At 37.5% G+C, this 16,330-nt stretch overlaps 1 protein-coding gene across 2 annotated transcripts; it reads right to left on the bottom strand.

The window, feature by feature from the left end:
• Window positions 1-1,383: 1,383 nt before the first annotated feature.
• LOC113507417 (MAP kinase-interacting serine/threonine-protein kinase 1-like) lies at window positions 1,384-15,592 on the bottom strand. 2 transcript variants are annotated; one of them, XM_026890277.1, is made up of 5 exons: window positions 15,507-15,592; window positions 7,374-7,562; window positions 6,948-7,189; window positions 4,693-4,962; window positions 1,384-3,117 (listed from the first exon to the last, which is right to left on the bottom strand). In XM_026890277.1, exons 1-5 carry the CDS (start codon window positions 15,556-15,558, stop codon window positions 2,422-2,424), a joined length of 1,449 nt encoding a protein of 482 aa, XP_026746078.1. In that variant the 5' UTR covers window positions 15,559-15,592; the 3' UTR covers window positions 1,384-2,421. The 2 variants fall into 2 exon arrangements, with proteins under 2 accessions (XP_026746078.1, XP_026746079.1); XM_026890278.1 differs by lacking the exon at window positions 15,507-15,592 and adding an exon at window positions 13,336-13,688.
• Window positions 15,593-16,330: the final 738 nt, after the last annotated feature.

Consider the following 16,330-nt stretch of genomic DNA (forward strand, 5'->3'; position numbering starts at 1 on the left):
CGACTGAACCGATTAAAATGATTTTTTGAATGCATCTGGATTCAGTCATGTAAGGTTTAAAAAAAACACAAATGAAGCCGCAAGAGTGAAGATTTCGGTTCATCTGGTAATCTATAAAAAAAAACCACGAAACCATCGTTTTTTTTTAACTTTTCCTTTCTTCTTACCTTTGTAGTCATAAATTCGACATTTTATGAGGAATATAATAAACACTATAATAAATTGTAAGAAGTACCCAAAACCGATAAATTAACCCGTGTCATGCACAGTGGTACGTATAATTAATGCGTTATGCAGTCCAATGCAAACGGTTGCGTAATACCTGCATTAAGCACACACGCTTCTGGCATACAGAAACAGTGAAGTAACTTGGGTATACGCGTTAAAACCCGGTTATATTTAAAATAGCTCAATTGACATTTTGTCTAGTCTAGCATATGCATGGGAAGTACGGTACAGTATGTAGGTAAGTATCCTTTCAAAGGCTTTTAACTTGTTTTAAGGGTTCCGTATACAAAAAACAAGAACAGAACCTTATTACTAACCCTCCGTTGTCGGCCTGTCCGTCTGCAACCAGGCTGCATCTCATGATCTGTGATAATGTAAAAATCAATCAATATCAACCGTACAAACCTCGATTGACTGCACGGATAGCCGAGCGGTTAAGGTCACCCAAACCCACTGAGGGCGACGTGTCGCGGGTTCGATCCCCTCGTGGGATAGGCATTTTTGTGATCAACTATTAACCGAGTCTGGGTGTCTTTGTGAACGTGATTTGATGTTTGTGAAACCCAATGCGACACAAGGATTTAATTCCTAAAAGCGGGAGTATTTTTTTTTAAGAAAATTCACCAGCTTTTTCTTTAGCTTATCGTGCGGAACTTTCAATGTCGCGAGTCCATCTCGAACTTGATGGGGGTTTTACAAGTAAATATAGGACAAAAGCAATAAATTTAAAATACGTCCAAGTTTCGCCATGAACACTTTGTGTAAACGTATTTTCACATAATTTTCTTGTGCATATAAGTGCCTTCAGAGCAGCATGAATGTATACTGACAGCACCAATTCGAGAAAGATTGAAATCAGGTTTGCATACGCACAATATGCATATCTTAGTAGTGGTCAACTAAAATATAATGAAACCCGATACATATCAATGTTTTGTGTTCTAATATTCTAGAATTCGTTGTGAAGTGTACGTGCTTAATGCCTATTCATACTTTTTAAAGGGAGTATCCTAATAGGAAGGTGAAATAAATAAATGGTTTCATTAAGTACTTTATTATTGGTTCAAAGACATTCTTCATGTAAGTACTGTTGAAAGGCTTTAAAACTTCCAGTAAAGCTTTTAAAACAAAGCAACAATAAATAAATAGACCATATAAAAATTCAAACATCTGTATTTCAATGATAAATTCATATCAATGATTTAGTCGAAAACAAAATTTTTAACAAAGTATTGCGTAAGTAAAGTTTAGGATTGATTGGATAAAGCCACCGAATCACAAAAGTAGAAATAGAATTATAATTTACATTTGAAAAATATAATAAAATTTGTGTATTGTAAAGGGTAACAGCCAAACAAGTGTGCCAAGTGAATCTTTCTCCAATCAACATTGTACGCAGGGTTACAGTCTAGCAGGTCTACTCTTAACATTATTTCAACACTTCATTCTTTCAGCAATATAAAAGTATTCAAACTGATCACAAAGTTATGGCAGCTCCATGGAACCCCATGCAACACTTAACATATGTACCAACACAGCTCGAGTCATACATGACATTGCATTCAGTTCAGCTCTCAAGTGCCCTCCACTCCCCGCGGACATTACGAAGCAAATTATACTCTCAACAACATAATCAATGCTTATGTAACGATCAAAAGTAATAAAGAGCGTCTATAATACACTTGCACCTCTCGGAATAATGTCACATATCGCCCTTAACTCTCTTATATAAATATTAGGTTGATTCAATCTTAATTAATGAGATGTGGTTTTCCATCGTTGGTAAAATGCAAAAAACAATCACATAAACAGACTAGTATCCAAAAACGCCATCGAAAATTACATAATTTCTATTTATTGCAAAGGATAGGCCACAAACTAAAGGCGATTACACGAATACATAAGCTCAATTTCGAAACGCGGATTTTATAAATCCAAAACATAAACATTTTTTTCATCCCCGTAATCGACACAAGACGTAAAGTACGTAGATCGGCGGAACTATCTCGGTATAATACGATTTTTATCGACCGTCGCCGGTCCGGGGCGGCGCTAGCGCCGCGCCACAACATAAACTCACGAATACTCTACTATCGATAAATCTACTCAGTCGTTTGTTTACTCATAAAAATATATCTTTAAAAGGCTCAAATAAATCTGGCCAGGCTCGGGGCGCGGTCCCTGCGGGAATGTCTAGTGCACGGGCAGCGCGTCGGCGGGCGCGGCCAGCAGGCGCCGCCGCAGCAGCTCCGACTCGGCGGGCGGCGACAGCCCCAGCGCGCCCCCGCCCGCGCCCCCGACCGCGCCCCCGCGTCGCCGCGCCCCCGCGCCCGGCTGGCACGACTTGCTGCCGCGCAGCGCGCTGGGCGCGCGGTCCATGTACGAGTAGTTCATGGAGAAGTGCTGCTGGATAACGCGGTTCACGGCCATGGCGGACTCTGCGAAGTTGGACAGGTTGCGGGCCGACATGTTGCGCTTGATGTTGAGCGAGGTCTGCAGCTGCGGGTGGTGCGCCAGCGGGTCGGCGCGGCGCAGCCACGGGTGCGTCAGGACGCGCTCGGCGCTCAGCCGGTGAGAGGCCTCGCGCACCAGCAGCTGCCGGATCAGGTCCTTGGCGTCGCTGGAGATGTCGGCCCACTCCTCCTCAGGGAAGGAGTAGCGGCCCTCCTGGATGGACGTGAACAGCAGCTCCTGGCAGGCGCGGCAGTTCTCGCCGCGCTCCCAGCCGCAGTCGGAGCCGCAGTCCGCGCGGAATGGCGGATAACCGCACAGCAGGATGTAAGCGATCACACCCAACGACCACAGATCACACCGCTTGTCGTAGTGGTTCGCTGCTGAGCCCGCGAACAGAGACACCACTTCGGGTGCCATGAATTCCGCGCTGCCCACCTGGAGACAAACAAAATTCAGTTTAGAAACATTGTCTTTGTTTGCAGTTAGATAACAAAAGAAAACAAACAAAATTTACCTCAAATGTTTTGAAACACAATTAGGAAAGATATCAGCTTAGCATTTTTGCGACTATAAATTAGAAACAGCTATTGAACAATACATTTCGAATACTTCAATGCGAACAAGTTTATAAACAGGTAATACTAGACGGCATTCAAACAGATAATTACAACAAAGATACTGTTTTAGAAACAATTGAAACACAAGTTGGTCCAATTGACAATGCTGTTTAGCTGTGCCAGAATGCTAGAGCCCGTTACTTCAGATTATGGGGATTAAGATTATATTTTATTTATGGCTTTACGGATTATTTCTACAAAGGACAGCACTTTGTTCTTGATAAGTCCTGATATCACGACACCTCCTTTTTTATTATTTATATTGTAGTCTTAAATCGTATTGATTGAGAGTTCTTCAAGGCCGAGTGCTTGGTACATTGCAGAATACTAGCAAAATATTTATCTATCCAATGTCTAATATTATTCGTCTAGTCTAAATTTCTACCCTTCTATTACTGAATGTAGGTTATATTACACATGACATTTGATAGCACGCAATAGCCCCAAAACCTAGCAAACAGCTGGTGTACTATTCTAAGGCATTGACATAATATAGTTATAACAATACCATTGTTATTCCGTTCAGTGATTCATAACTTTGTACTTAATTCGTAATTTATCGATTAATATTTTTCACATATAAGAACAATGATAGTTGATCGCTTAATTAATTTATAATCCTATCCATTGTTCCGAAATAATTTGACTATCTAAAGCATATAATTTGTTTTTCAGCCTCCTTTTGATGTCCAGTTAGCAACATTAAATTATTGTATAGACGAAAACATTCTACTATCTAAATATGTAATTGAAAACAATGATCTGGTTTTTAAATTGGCTAATACTTAAAGTTTGATAAGAATCATCAATTATATTAATTCATCAATATCTTTTATACTGATGGTAGCGTACATATTATCTATATTCTACCTCTTTTATTTGCAATTATTATCAGTACCTTGCTACCATTTATGTTGAAACAAAGAAACTAATAAAGTCATTAAATTTATAACAATCTCAAGAAATATCTTGCCAGTGGTTGCATGGTTGCAATTAAGTTACAAAATTAATATAGTTGCAGAGGAATAATTGTCGATAAGAAAAGTAACGTGACTGATTAGCTATTCTAATGTGAATAGATAATGCATTTGATTCCCAATACAATCTGCAGTAGACTCGTGATAAAACTCATCATTTAAATTAATAAGAATAACTGAACACTTAATTGAAAATTAGTGTTTAACGTTTGATTGAATTGACACGCGTCTAAAGCATTTATCTGTAGGTATACTATCATTTCGTGCATAAATTTGGGTAGGATTTACGTGACAATCATGCTTTTGCTGATATCCAATATTAAAGTCAAATAAGAAAATATTTTCACAGAGAAATTTTAGCAGGGTACCTCAAGGTACATAAATGGGACCAATATGTAAAATAAAATGAAACTCACTGGCGTCATAAGCTGCGGCGTTGCCAGCGGGCTCGCGAGGCTCGAAGTGAAACTGATGCCGCTACCAAGATCGAAGTCGCATATCTTCACTGGGCAAAGTCTGTCGCGGTGGACGCATAGTATGTTCTCCGGCTTGAGATCACGGTGTGCGACACCTTTACCATGAAGGAAATGTAAAGCGTTCGCTATCTCACGCACGATCTCAGCCGCTTGCGGCTCTGAGAAATAATGGTGCTCCTGTATGCGGGACAGGAGCTGACCGCCGTTGATCTGGAACAATACGAAAAACATGTTGAAGAAAATTGTCGTACATTAATAGAAACAGTAGATATGAACAAACAAATATGACTAAGAGTAGGAAGCAATAAAATAATGAAAGGGCAAAGACTTATATGACTACAAAACTGAAAACATATCTCTTGGTAATATAATTAGCCATAAATTTCTCAAAATAAGTGATGCTAGAGTTTATCATTGAATGAATTGTACACAGGAACAGACACAACAAGATAACGGGTGTAAACAGCGCCATATCAGATATCGTATTCGCAACAGGCTGTATTATTAGCAGGCCGGCCACCAATTAGGAAATTAAACAATTGCTATCTACATGTTTTGATGGTCGTTTACATTACATCGTAACCAGACACTCTCTAATACCGTATGTTTATTGTTATTAAGAGCTTTTTAAAATACAGGATCAAGTTTCCAATTTTAAGGAACAACAAGTTTTTTTATGGGTTTATGTAAATTTTACAACAAGAAATCCGTGATTTTTCTTTAGCATTTTATGGAACAAAATTAATATTTTTATGATACTATGCATCAATAATTACGAATCTTGAAAACTTTAAAGACTCAGTGAATTCTTCAATTGCAGAACAAATAATAGTTCGACTTGAAACAAGTTATCTACCAGCTTTATTCTCACTTTCCTTATTGTCCTTTAATTAACATTGTACAACAATAACAGCCAATAACATAGCGATAAATTAAATGTGAATACAGAATTGCTATCATTATTTAATTTGAATAGCAAGGTGTCTCAACATTCCACACATTCTGAAGTTAATTAATTCCACGTGCAAAAGACAAATACTAAAATTGTTGTTAAAATGTGGTCCAACATATGTGCTGGTTGACTCATCGTGAAATGCGTTTCAATTATTCACACTAGCTGTCGTATGATATTCGAAAACAATTAAGACATGATCGAATGAAAAGTAAAATGATGCAACATTGGAAAATAGTTATTAATTGATAGCTCCACGAAAAAGTGGTTCCAGTAGGATACAACGAATACCTAAAGAAATTCGAGTAATATTTTACTGTATTATTAAAATATTTTAACAACCTTTTTCGATTTGCATTATATCATATAAATTTGCATCACAATAAATGATGTAATTATAAAGCGAGACAAACTCCCACACAGCGTCTAGAAGCGATAGTGTGAGTAATGTTAAAACAAGTCGATGAAAAATGTAAATTCCTATGGCATGACTCACATTTATTTAACTACAATATAATCGAAGAGTAAAACACGTGAGGACTAAACTTTTAAATCGTTATATTCGCAACGAGAACTATTATTGACTTGGTTACTTTTTTCAGAATAAAAATGTTCATACATTCTACGGGTTCGTATATATTATTATATTTATCGCTTTATATAGTACATAAGAAAATTCATTCAATAGTCAACAATGTCAACATATGGCTTTTGTAAAAAAAGTTATTCAAACCTCGATCATTAAAGAAATATTTAAAGAATAATACGTCAAAAAAACCGCTTACACTTCAATAAAGGAATAAGTTCACGTTAAAGAACAAATAAATGGCAGAGACCATGCAAAGTAACAATATACGAATTTGGATACTTTTTGCCAACAAAAGATATATTTTTATACAGAACGACGAAAACTTTTCTGCTAAATTTGGATAAATGAAGGCTTGATATTCAATTCATAAAGTAATAACCATAGCTTTGAATCGTCGAGATTGTGACCTACATAAATAAAATATCTCATCTATTTCAATATCTACAAAAATAATAGGACAATTTATTAAAAAAATTATTCCCTTAAAAACTCATGATCACAAATTCATACCTAATGGCTGTCTGTCTACAATCTCTGCTAAAATAATGATTATTTTGGGCCTTTAAATAACCTGAGGCACTGGGACTTCAAAATAACTATATTGAAGGAAGGCACGGATGGCATGAGAGGTAGAATAAATTTCACATTTCTCACCTTTTCGAAGACAAGATAAAACTTGTCGGTGTCCTCAAAGAATTCAATGAGCTGGATTATGTTCGGGTGTCCCTGGCAGTAGTGGAAAGTCTCCACTTCGCGGAACACCCTGGCACGGGCGTGCCCCGGCACTTTATCGATGATCTTCACTGCGAACTCCTGACCCGTATAGATGTTCACGCACGTCTGTACCGAAGCGTATGCGCCCTCGCCTAAAACCTCGCCTGTTAGCTTGTAGAGGTCTGCAGGGGAAAAAAATACAGGTTAATAATAAATTCCGTATGGTGAAAACTACTTAAAATCGGATTTAAAATTGGGAAGGCAGACGTTAACATTATTCGCAATTTAGCATCTTGTTTAGCCTTGTGCCTCTTAAGTATTTACATCAATATTGAGAGTATTTCTTGTGTTATTTTGGGCTTTTACCTTGGAAACATGACGTGACAACGGAGCTCCCTGAGCGCTTCTTTCTGCGGCGCTTCCTGCGCGCCTCTTCCTTGCGCCGCTGTAAGTCCTCGCTGTCGGGAATGGGGACGGGAGCCGATGGCTCATTGCCTCTAGGGCTCTCGTCGGACTCGCGTTCACTTCCCGACTGACTGCTACAGCGGCCCACACCTGTAAACAAAGAAAATATCCATTTAGTATTTGTAAATTTATCTAGCACTACTTATATTTATATACTGTTATGTCTTGTAATGAAGTGTGGTCTTATAACCTGACATCAATTAAAAATAAAAGGTGTTTGCAAAACGCTTTTCCTTGCCACTTTAATGTCTAGTTTTTGTTTCAGTAGGTTACACTAAACATTTGAATTAATTGTATTCTGCAAGTAATTGAACCCAATACTGTTGTCGTTCTGAAAAACATCTGTTTACGGCTGTATGAAAATATTATTTTTAAAACATTCGAGGCTACAGTATAAAGTAAGCGCTATGAAACCGTTTGGACGATGACTGCATTAACGAGATATGGCGACATGTCTTGTTTTATGTATGATCGTCGCTGAACGTTACGTAGGCCCGCATTAGTTCAATAACTCGAGTCTCGCTTAAGCCCTCGCAGGGTCGACTGTCAATTAGAAATTCTTATAAACGATTGTTATAACTTTAAAATCCTTTGTCATTGCGTATTTGCCTTAGCTAAACGAAAGCAAAACATGTAAATATTTGGCGGATCATCAAAGAGGTTTACAAATCCCGGAACAAATGTTGGCCCTATCAGGACCAGTGTGACGCTTGTCATCGATAATATAATTCTGACGTGAGACGTGACTGTGCAAGCTGAGCTGGCAAACAAAGCCGGTTCAACGACCTACATGGCCGCACCCAGCGCTGCGTACGCGCGCCCACGTTACGCGATCGCTCGGGCTCTTGGCGTAAAAACTAGCAAAGTTGCATCTACTATAAGAAGCTACATAGATACAACGTTCAAAAACTTCCATGGTTAGAAGGGAGGTTATGAAACAACAACTTTTTTAGATAAATAATAAACGTATAAAAATCTCACTAAATTTGAAAAGTTTAGAGAATCAACTGTTACGTGTAAGGTTTGTTTTTCTTTTGTCATTTTCAAAATATTTTATAAGTGACTAGTACCCATATTCATTTAATCCGATAGGGTCTCCTTTGTGTGTGTAGCATCACATAAGACGCTGAAGGAATAAAAATCAGGGTCTACGTGATCGGTATAGTCATTTGGCTGCTTGATTCGATCTTCCTTGTTCGACTGTTCAATTAATTTGAATAGCGACGGTAGTATATAACATGGGTCTGAAAAATGCGTATGTATTCGGCCTATTCATCTTGAATGATAACAAAATGAAGCTTAAGGTTTAATTTATTGCTTGCGGTGACCTCAACGTGGGCCGCACGACAACAGGCCGAATGCGCAATAACTGTACGGATCGTATGACTGTAACAATCGGACTCTAGGCACACCCACACATACAATCACCAGTTTCAACATAGAAGCTTCCTGTTGAAATTGTGATTTGTTCTAAATTAATGTTGAAGTCACTAGGCCTATAGAAGCAAAATACTGTTGGAGCGTATATTATCTCTCAACATGTTTAAAATTCTCAACCTAAAGTACTGTAAACACTACAGTGATTGCTTTTGTCACTTAATTCTTACTCATTCCAGTTCACTCCTAATAAGATTTGAATTACAAAACAAGAATCGGATTTCCAAATCTACATATAGGAATTATTTTGAGTGAATCCGTGTAGAAAATAATGGCACTTGGCCATAGCAGCTATATTACAAAGGATTTGGTTATTGTTGTTGTTGTATAGTCTGAGCACGAATATGAAGAAGTCGTGATAATAATTATGAGCTTAATACAATAATTTATATTTTAGAACGTCGTAAAATACAACTATGTTGCAGTAAGTAGTTGTTATATGGCCGGGATGTTATAGTCTAATGCTTTCCGCATACTGATACATTGTATTATTGTATACAAACATCATAACTCAACAAGGACTGTTTGAGGAAGGTTTACTTCTTCCTTTCTTAGTCTGAGGGACTGAGTCATCGATTGACTCGTTCAAAATCTGCTGCAGTCCGAAAAACTGTTCTATGCCAATTTGTGACAGTCAGTCGTGGTGGCATCTAACTTCAAACTGAATTAGTTACGTTCGAGAACAGCTTCCGGAACGAATGCTTAATGTAACAGTCGAGTCGTTCAATTAATGTTACAGATAAAATTTCCGATCACCACAAAGTAATTGTAAACTCGTCTTAGAGTATCGCATGTTCGTCGCGTGACAGCCTGCCGGCTCGCGCGGCCCCACGTGGCAAAGCACTTGCTCGTTACGTAAAACACCTCAGCGACCGAAGCAGCCCCACAAACACAACTCATAATAAATGTCGTCTCAAACAATTTTCGAAATAACTCCATCTAAAAGTTCGCTACCGAGGTCGAGGTGAAACAATGGGTGACCCAAATAACAAACAAAAGACTATCAAAATTATAACTATTGTATTGTCAGCCACACCCCAAGAATAGTATTTTAATTGTATTTATTCAATACATTGAGTCTTAGCAAATAAACTAAATAATAGCAGAATCATTATAAATACTGAACATGACTGTTCCGCAAATTAACCCAGCAATCATGCAAATCAGTCTTTACGTTTGCATGTGGTAAGAATAGTAATTTATTTAAACATTAGCAATTTAAGCTCATTGTAGTTATAATGGTTTGGGCTAGACCAATATAAATATAGTCTAAAGCAGAATTGTCACCACGACATTTATGCCCTCAGTTGTAAGTTTCTACTTTCTAATCTGGTAGGCTGGCATAAACGCTTGGCCACAAATGCGCTCTCTAGTTGCCGATTGTAGGCCTATTATGCTTTTGTTTTATACCCTTCGGCTATTCAAAATCTTTGCTTTCTAATCGCCATTTATAACGAATGCATATAATGCAGATGTACGCATCATAAACATACTGGAAGAGAACAACATGGTTGTAGACGCTCTTGATATATATAGTTCCACTTCACGGTTTGTTAAAATCAATTACATTCAATGATCTTAGATTTAATGAAATAGTCCCATTCAATTTGCACTTACCCATAAAATAGTCTGAATAAACTACGCATTGTTTGCAATAAAATATTTATGGATGGTTTTAATTGGTGCTGATATTCAACAAGTTTGGTTACATTCAACAGTATTGGTTTAAAGAACAACATATTATACCGAATACCTGAAGCATAGGTAGTTAAACTGCTGGCTGCATAGCTAAATTCAGAAATGTCATGGTCATGCATAGCAGTTTCGATAACGTAATTTCTAAATCATTCGCTCAATCCGTCATAATCACTATTATCAGAGATCAAAGTCGACGGTTAGAGTCGTGGTGATGTGTAAACTGCCAACTCGGCCTGGCACTGCCGCCCAACTGAACGAGATAATATCTAGGTGAAACTTCAACTAGGGCGATCCAATGCATAGCTACTGCAGTACGTAACAAATCACTTTCACTCACCTCTGATGTTGCCCCGGCTTTAATTGATAGCACATGTCGGTAAATGAGTTGGCAAAATAGAGATTTAACACGAATACATCTTTGGTGAAGAAAATCTTGTATAATAGTTTTGTCCGAAAACAATCAGTTTCATTCAGTTCTTTTTGTAAACAATGAAGTTCTAATTGTTCTTAAACCCAAAATGTTATTTACCATAGCGGGTAGTAGGAACATTCGAACATAGTCTAGAATAAACCTATCTCAAAGGATTTTCATCTGGGGAAACTGCGTAGGATGAACTATGCCACTAACAACAAATCGATTCGCGGAGGACGCAAGAGGGGAATGTACGAGGTGAAGGGAGCGCAGTTTGATATTACACCGGAACAAGCGTGAAGTCCGTCACGGTCAAGGTTACTCCATTTTACTCAACCGATGGACACGAATGACTGAATCCAATCAACGCCGATTTAAAATTTGCAGCAGTTGATTGTTTAAAACTTTTTAATACATTTTTATTTGCTCCCAGTCACAAGATTTTGATGCAGATTTAAGCATCTATTCTACCTACATTATCATATAATGTGAGTAAAACAAAAGCAGAACTAAACATCTGTTACAAAATAAAACTCAAGAGCTTATATAAATTCAGTAATACTAGTGCGCAGTTTTGTTTTAGTAGGTGACCTTGGCCATGAACGCCGTGGGGCGACGCGCTCCAGCGGCCATGTTGAATTGAAACCGTGGAGAGTAATGAAACTGCATCAAATTATAAACGCATTCTTACCAATTTGATTTTTAAACAGTGGATCAATAACAACCAATAAAGGCGTGATATGAAAAGGCGAGGAAAATCACAAATGCGCCATACACGACACACCGATAGCTATGTAGGCATAAAGTTCTTTTTAATGACACTATTACTTGTTAAATTTTACACAATTTATTTGAAAAATTAAAGATAGAAGAACTTCTCAAGATAAGTTTACACAATTTTCGGGAATTATCTTTTCTTATTCAAGAATCGCGATTTTATCAAAAAAAAATCTTATTCTTTAGATATTTTGCTAAAAATCACCGTATATTTGAAATACAATAACACTGAACAAATAGAACCAGCAAGGTAGAGAATATCCCTCAGAAAAGTACAAAACTTTGAATGCATTAGGAATGTAATGTACTATGAAGTGGAAACTAGCAACAAATGGTAAAATTACAAAAACTAATTGAATCGGGCTACGCTTTGATTATGTCATAAATGTTTAAAGCAATAAAAGTGTTCCTGAACAGTATTATAAACATAGCGGACACGTATTCAGCGAATGTTGCAAAATCGCGGATTGTGAAACAGTGCCGGTTGACCGGTCAACGCTCGCTCCATGTAACGTGAACTTTGACATTTGAAACTATATCATATCTAAGTTTTCTTTGCGCTGAACAATAACATTGCATACTACAGTTATCGTTTTTGGCAAGATATGAAAGCAAAAGCATTTCAACAGGAGCAAAACAGTAATATGAAAATAATACAAACTAAACGGCAATAACAATCACGTTCACGTCACTGGTCGGTCATAAAATTCTAAGTTTAAATTGCAATACATTGAGTGTGGTCAGTGTTTTGCAGTACCACACGTCGCTAGATTAACGACTACAATACCTTTATTTATGAAAACAACCAAGGTTAGATCTACAATCAATTTTACGATTTATTTGACATTGTTTCCATTTAATAATATTAATATATTTATGCGGTATATAGAAAAAGTAAAGTTCTATCAAAATATTCCTTAATATTGTGTTAAAAGGTAGGGTATACCGGCAAATGACGCAAGAGGTAATATTGTAAAGTTTACAATCGAAAATGACGAAGCGTTAACGTATGATAAAACTACCTGTTTAAAATGATAAGTAAAAAGAAAGACAAGTATTGTTTATTGTAATCACAAGACAGTAGATATAAATACTCAACGTTGTAGCTTTTTGTAAAAGCAAAACATTCGATAGCAATTTCAACAGTTTCATTAGAATTTCTGATTGGAATGAACTGCACTGTAGAAATCTGAAAATTGATTGGTTACTAGTTCTCGATTGATCTAACTAAATAGTTATACTTTGAAAACTCTGAAAGTATACTTTGAAATCAGCAATATGTTACACTAAATAAAACGAAAAAGCTCTAAGAGAATAACTAACGTAATACGTTATAAAAATCAACTAATCTGGTTACCTTTTCGTACGTAACGTCAATGATATCATTCACAACAATATATACGGTCCAGTAATACAGCTGAATCAACTACGCAATAGACACAAAAAGCCGGCAGACAGATGTATGAAAATCTCATACTAAGTAGGTATGTGACTTGCACCAAATGAGAATTCATCGCAACAAGAATAAAATCAACTTACCGCTATCTACACTCTCTTCTGAAACCTTCTTCACCATCTTGATTGCCTGATGCGTTGATACAGCGATATTGAGAATTATAACGAGTAGGTGTACTACTCTTGAAAAGCCGCTTTCAAACTTGTGGCGGCCGCCTTCTCGACGTGAAATCGGAACGGCGTTAAAGGTAATATAGAAAATAAACGCCTAAATAAAATTATAAAGCACCACGGTCGAGAAGGATTTACGGAAAGTGTGCCGGAAGGTAATAAACAAACACTGCTAGAAGGCGGAATGAAAAAAAACTGCTGGTGTCGTTAGCGATCCATCCTACACACGCCCGCCCGTCCGATGTTCTTAAATCCAACTGAAGAGTCGGTCGCACAGCCGGCTCGAGCCGGCGCGCACATACACAGGCCCCCCGCACCCCTCGCCCGCTCAATCTCCGTGCCTCGCAGTCGCAAAGCTGTATGTCGACGTTGTCGTGGCCTCTCTCGCACTCGCGTATGCGTATTCACTCGCACTGCTGACGTGTTTATATTTTTTGTCGTTTATTTTTTCTCCACGTAGTCGTTGCTCGTCGTGTTACTATCAATATAAAATAAGTATATCTTTTCATTCGATGACATAAATATGTATCAAAATATCATACGATTTCACATTTTACAGTTAGGTTTTCGAAGCCCATTGTTTAATCAGATCCTTGCAAATAAACCATAAAAAACGGTTTCGATTCATATTGATAGTTTTTCTTATAAAATTCATTTGAGTATTTGCTGTTTAAAGTCTTATAGGATTTTAAAAGTCGGCAGTTACATTGCATCTTTTACCGATATTTAGCAAAATATTAGAATCACTGCATTCATTATAATCAGTTTCATTTTACACCCCATAATGCTTATAGGTATGTTTTAACGCTTGCAATGTGTTATCAATAAACACTGTTAACGACACGAAGTCTGAATGAACGAACAAAATTGCGCACCTCTATTACATCACCTTCTAAAATAAAATCTAAAGGTGCTCCTTGAATACCGGTCATCTCGTTCTGGTTTTATAATATTCTTTATTTATAAGCGTTGTTATGCAACAGGGAATCCTTTGTCTTTCTAACCCTCCCATGAATGACCTTCACAGGGCATTTGTTGACAAACAAGATACGGGAACGAGTGCACAACGCAAAACGCACGTGGTACGGGCCAACCGGTCCAACCGGCAACCGGCAGCGCCGCCATGTTTGTTGTCACGCCACTACTCCATCTTACTCTAACATCAAGCTGTGCTCCTCTCACGCTTACCGTCCCTGTCGCACGAAATTCTCGCTCGTTGGCCTACGTGACCGACAATAACAATAACATAACCCTAGCAGATAATACTGTAAGTCAATAACGATTTTGTTCGTATCTAACATACAGCTCTTGGATTTGGTTGTATTGCCAACTAGTTTTTAGAAAACAGGATAGTTGAGAGCATTACAACATTCTAATTCATGTTACAGTATTGCTATATAGTCATATGAATTCAGAGAAACAGATGCTGCCAAAGAATCAGCTGTATGTGAGGTTTGAGCATTAGACGATACCGATAACACATTTATCTTATAAAAACACTGTAGTATGATCTTATTCACATTGTCTAAATTCTGCGTAGTACAAATGAGTGTCAAAATTGAGCGATGATCAAAAACATCACATTTTCCACGTAACAGGTATTGTGTTTTCGTTACAGCTATGCAAAATACGACTACCAGAATCATTGCGAAATGAACTGCGTGGGCTTCTATGAAAGTCAAGAATCCGCAATTCCGCATTAGCCGTTTGCAATAAGGGAGTGTACATTTTTGGTCAGGTTGAGAGGTTTCATTGTCGGCCCATGTTTTCGGGGAAAAAACGCACAGCACACCTGATACGCTCGCGTAGGTTCCAAGAAGTTTACGCACAAACTACTACAAAGACAGCAAAAAAGGTTTCACGTTTGTTTAACAACGGTGATCGTTAGGGTCAAATTCGTATGGATTTTATTATAGATTCGTGTTAGGGTACCACCCGTGCCTACTGCGCAGTAGTAAATGGGGATCCGTTCCTTTGTCTTAGTTTAGATTTGAGAGGCAGCAAGGATTATGGAAAAACATTCCTATATCGACGTTGAGTTGTACACTGGTACTTAGCTATTGTTTAAAATTTATACGACTGACCTGTTTTTAATACCTTCCAAATTATAGAATTAATATCCGCATCCTCATCCATGGCGAAGGCACTCTGTAACAAAATATAAATTTGATTAAAATGAAAATAATTCCGTTTTATATACAAACCTACTTGATGTTTATCAAGTGTTTCTATTCACACTTAAATTATTCGATTCTCTTACAAATTACACAACCAAGTCGAAAGCGCTCACCCTAGGGTGCGTTTATAGCTAGTTGTAAATCTATTCATTCAAAATTTATAGCTGGCCCCTAGACGCATAGCAACGGGTAAAACTGAGCTTGCCATTATATAAATAGAGTCTATTTTCGGATATTTAACCTCTATGTAGCGACTCCTAATGCCTTTTCATAGGATAGTGTGAACTGAACCAGGGTATTCCCGAATCCCATCTTTTTTTGCCCTTGTTAAAGTTTTTGAGTTCGATCCGTCGTTTGAATCGGATCACGTACGCCATCGGTTAAGATCCTGGTGCACTGACATCTACACAAAGACATTGGAAAATAGAAATCACGCTTTGTGAGATTATGGTAATTGGGAACACGATCCCTTGTACGGAGCTATAAGAACTATTATTATTAGAGTCAAAGATGCTGCAACACCGTCGACAAACTGCGAAAATAATTATATCCCAAGTCCAAATTGTACGAATTGATCGTAATTTTCTCTGATAGATGACATGATATCAACAAACATTTTACGTAATTCACAAATTCAAATTTAGCAGACAAACTCAAAACATTTGAGCAAATAAATGATGCGCAAACAATCTTAGTAAATGTTTATATGTTATTCATGTACTCCAATGTAT

This window comes from Trichoplusia ni, unplaced genomic scaffold, assembly GCF_003590095.1.
Source record: "Trichoplusia ni isolate ovarian cell line Hi5 unplaced genomic scaffold, tn1 tig00002012, whole genome shotgun sequence".
Lineage (NCBI taxonomy): Eukaryota > Metazoa > Arthropoda > Insecta > Lepidoptera > Noctuidae > Trichoplusia > Trichoplusia ni.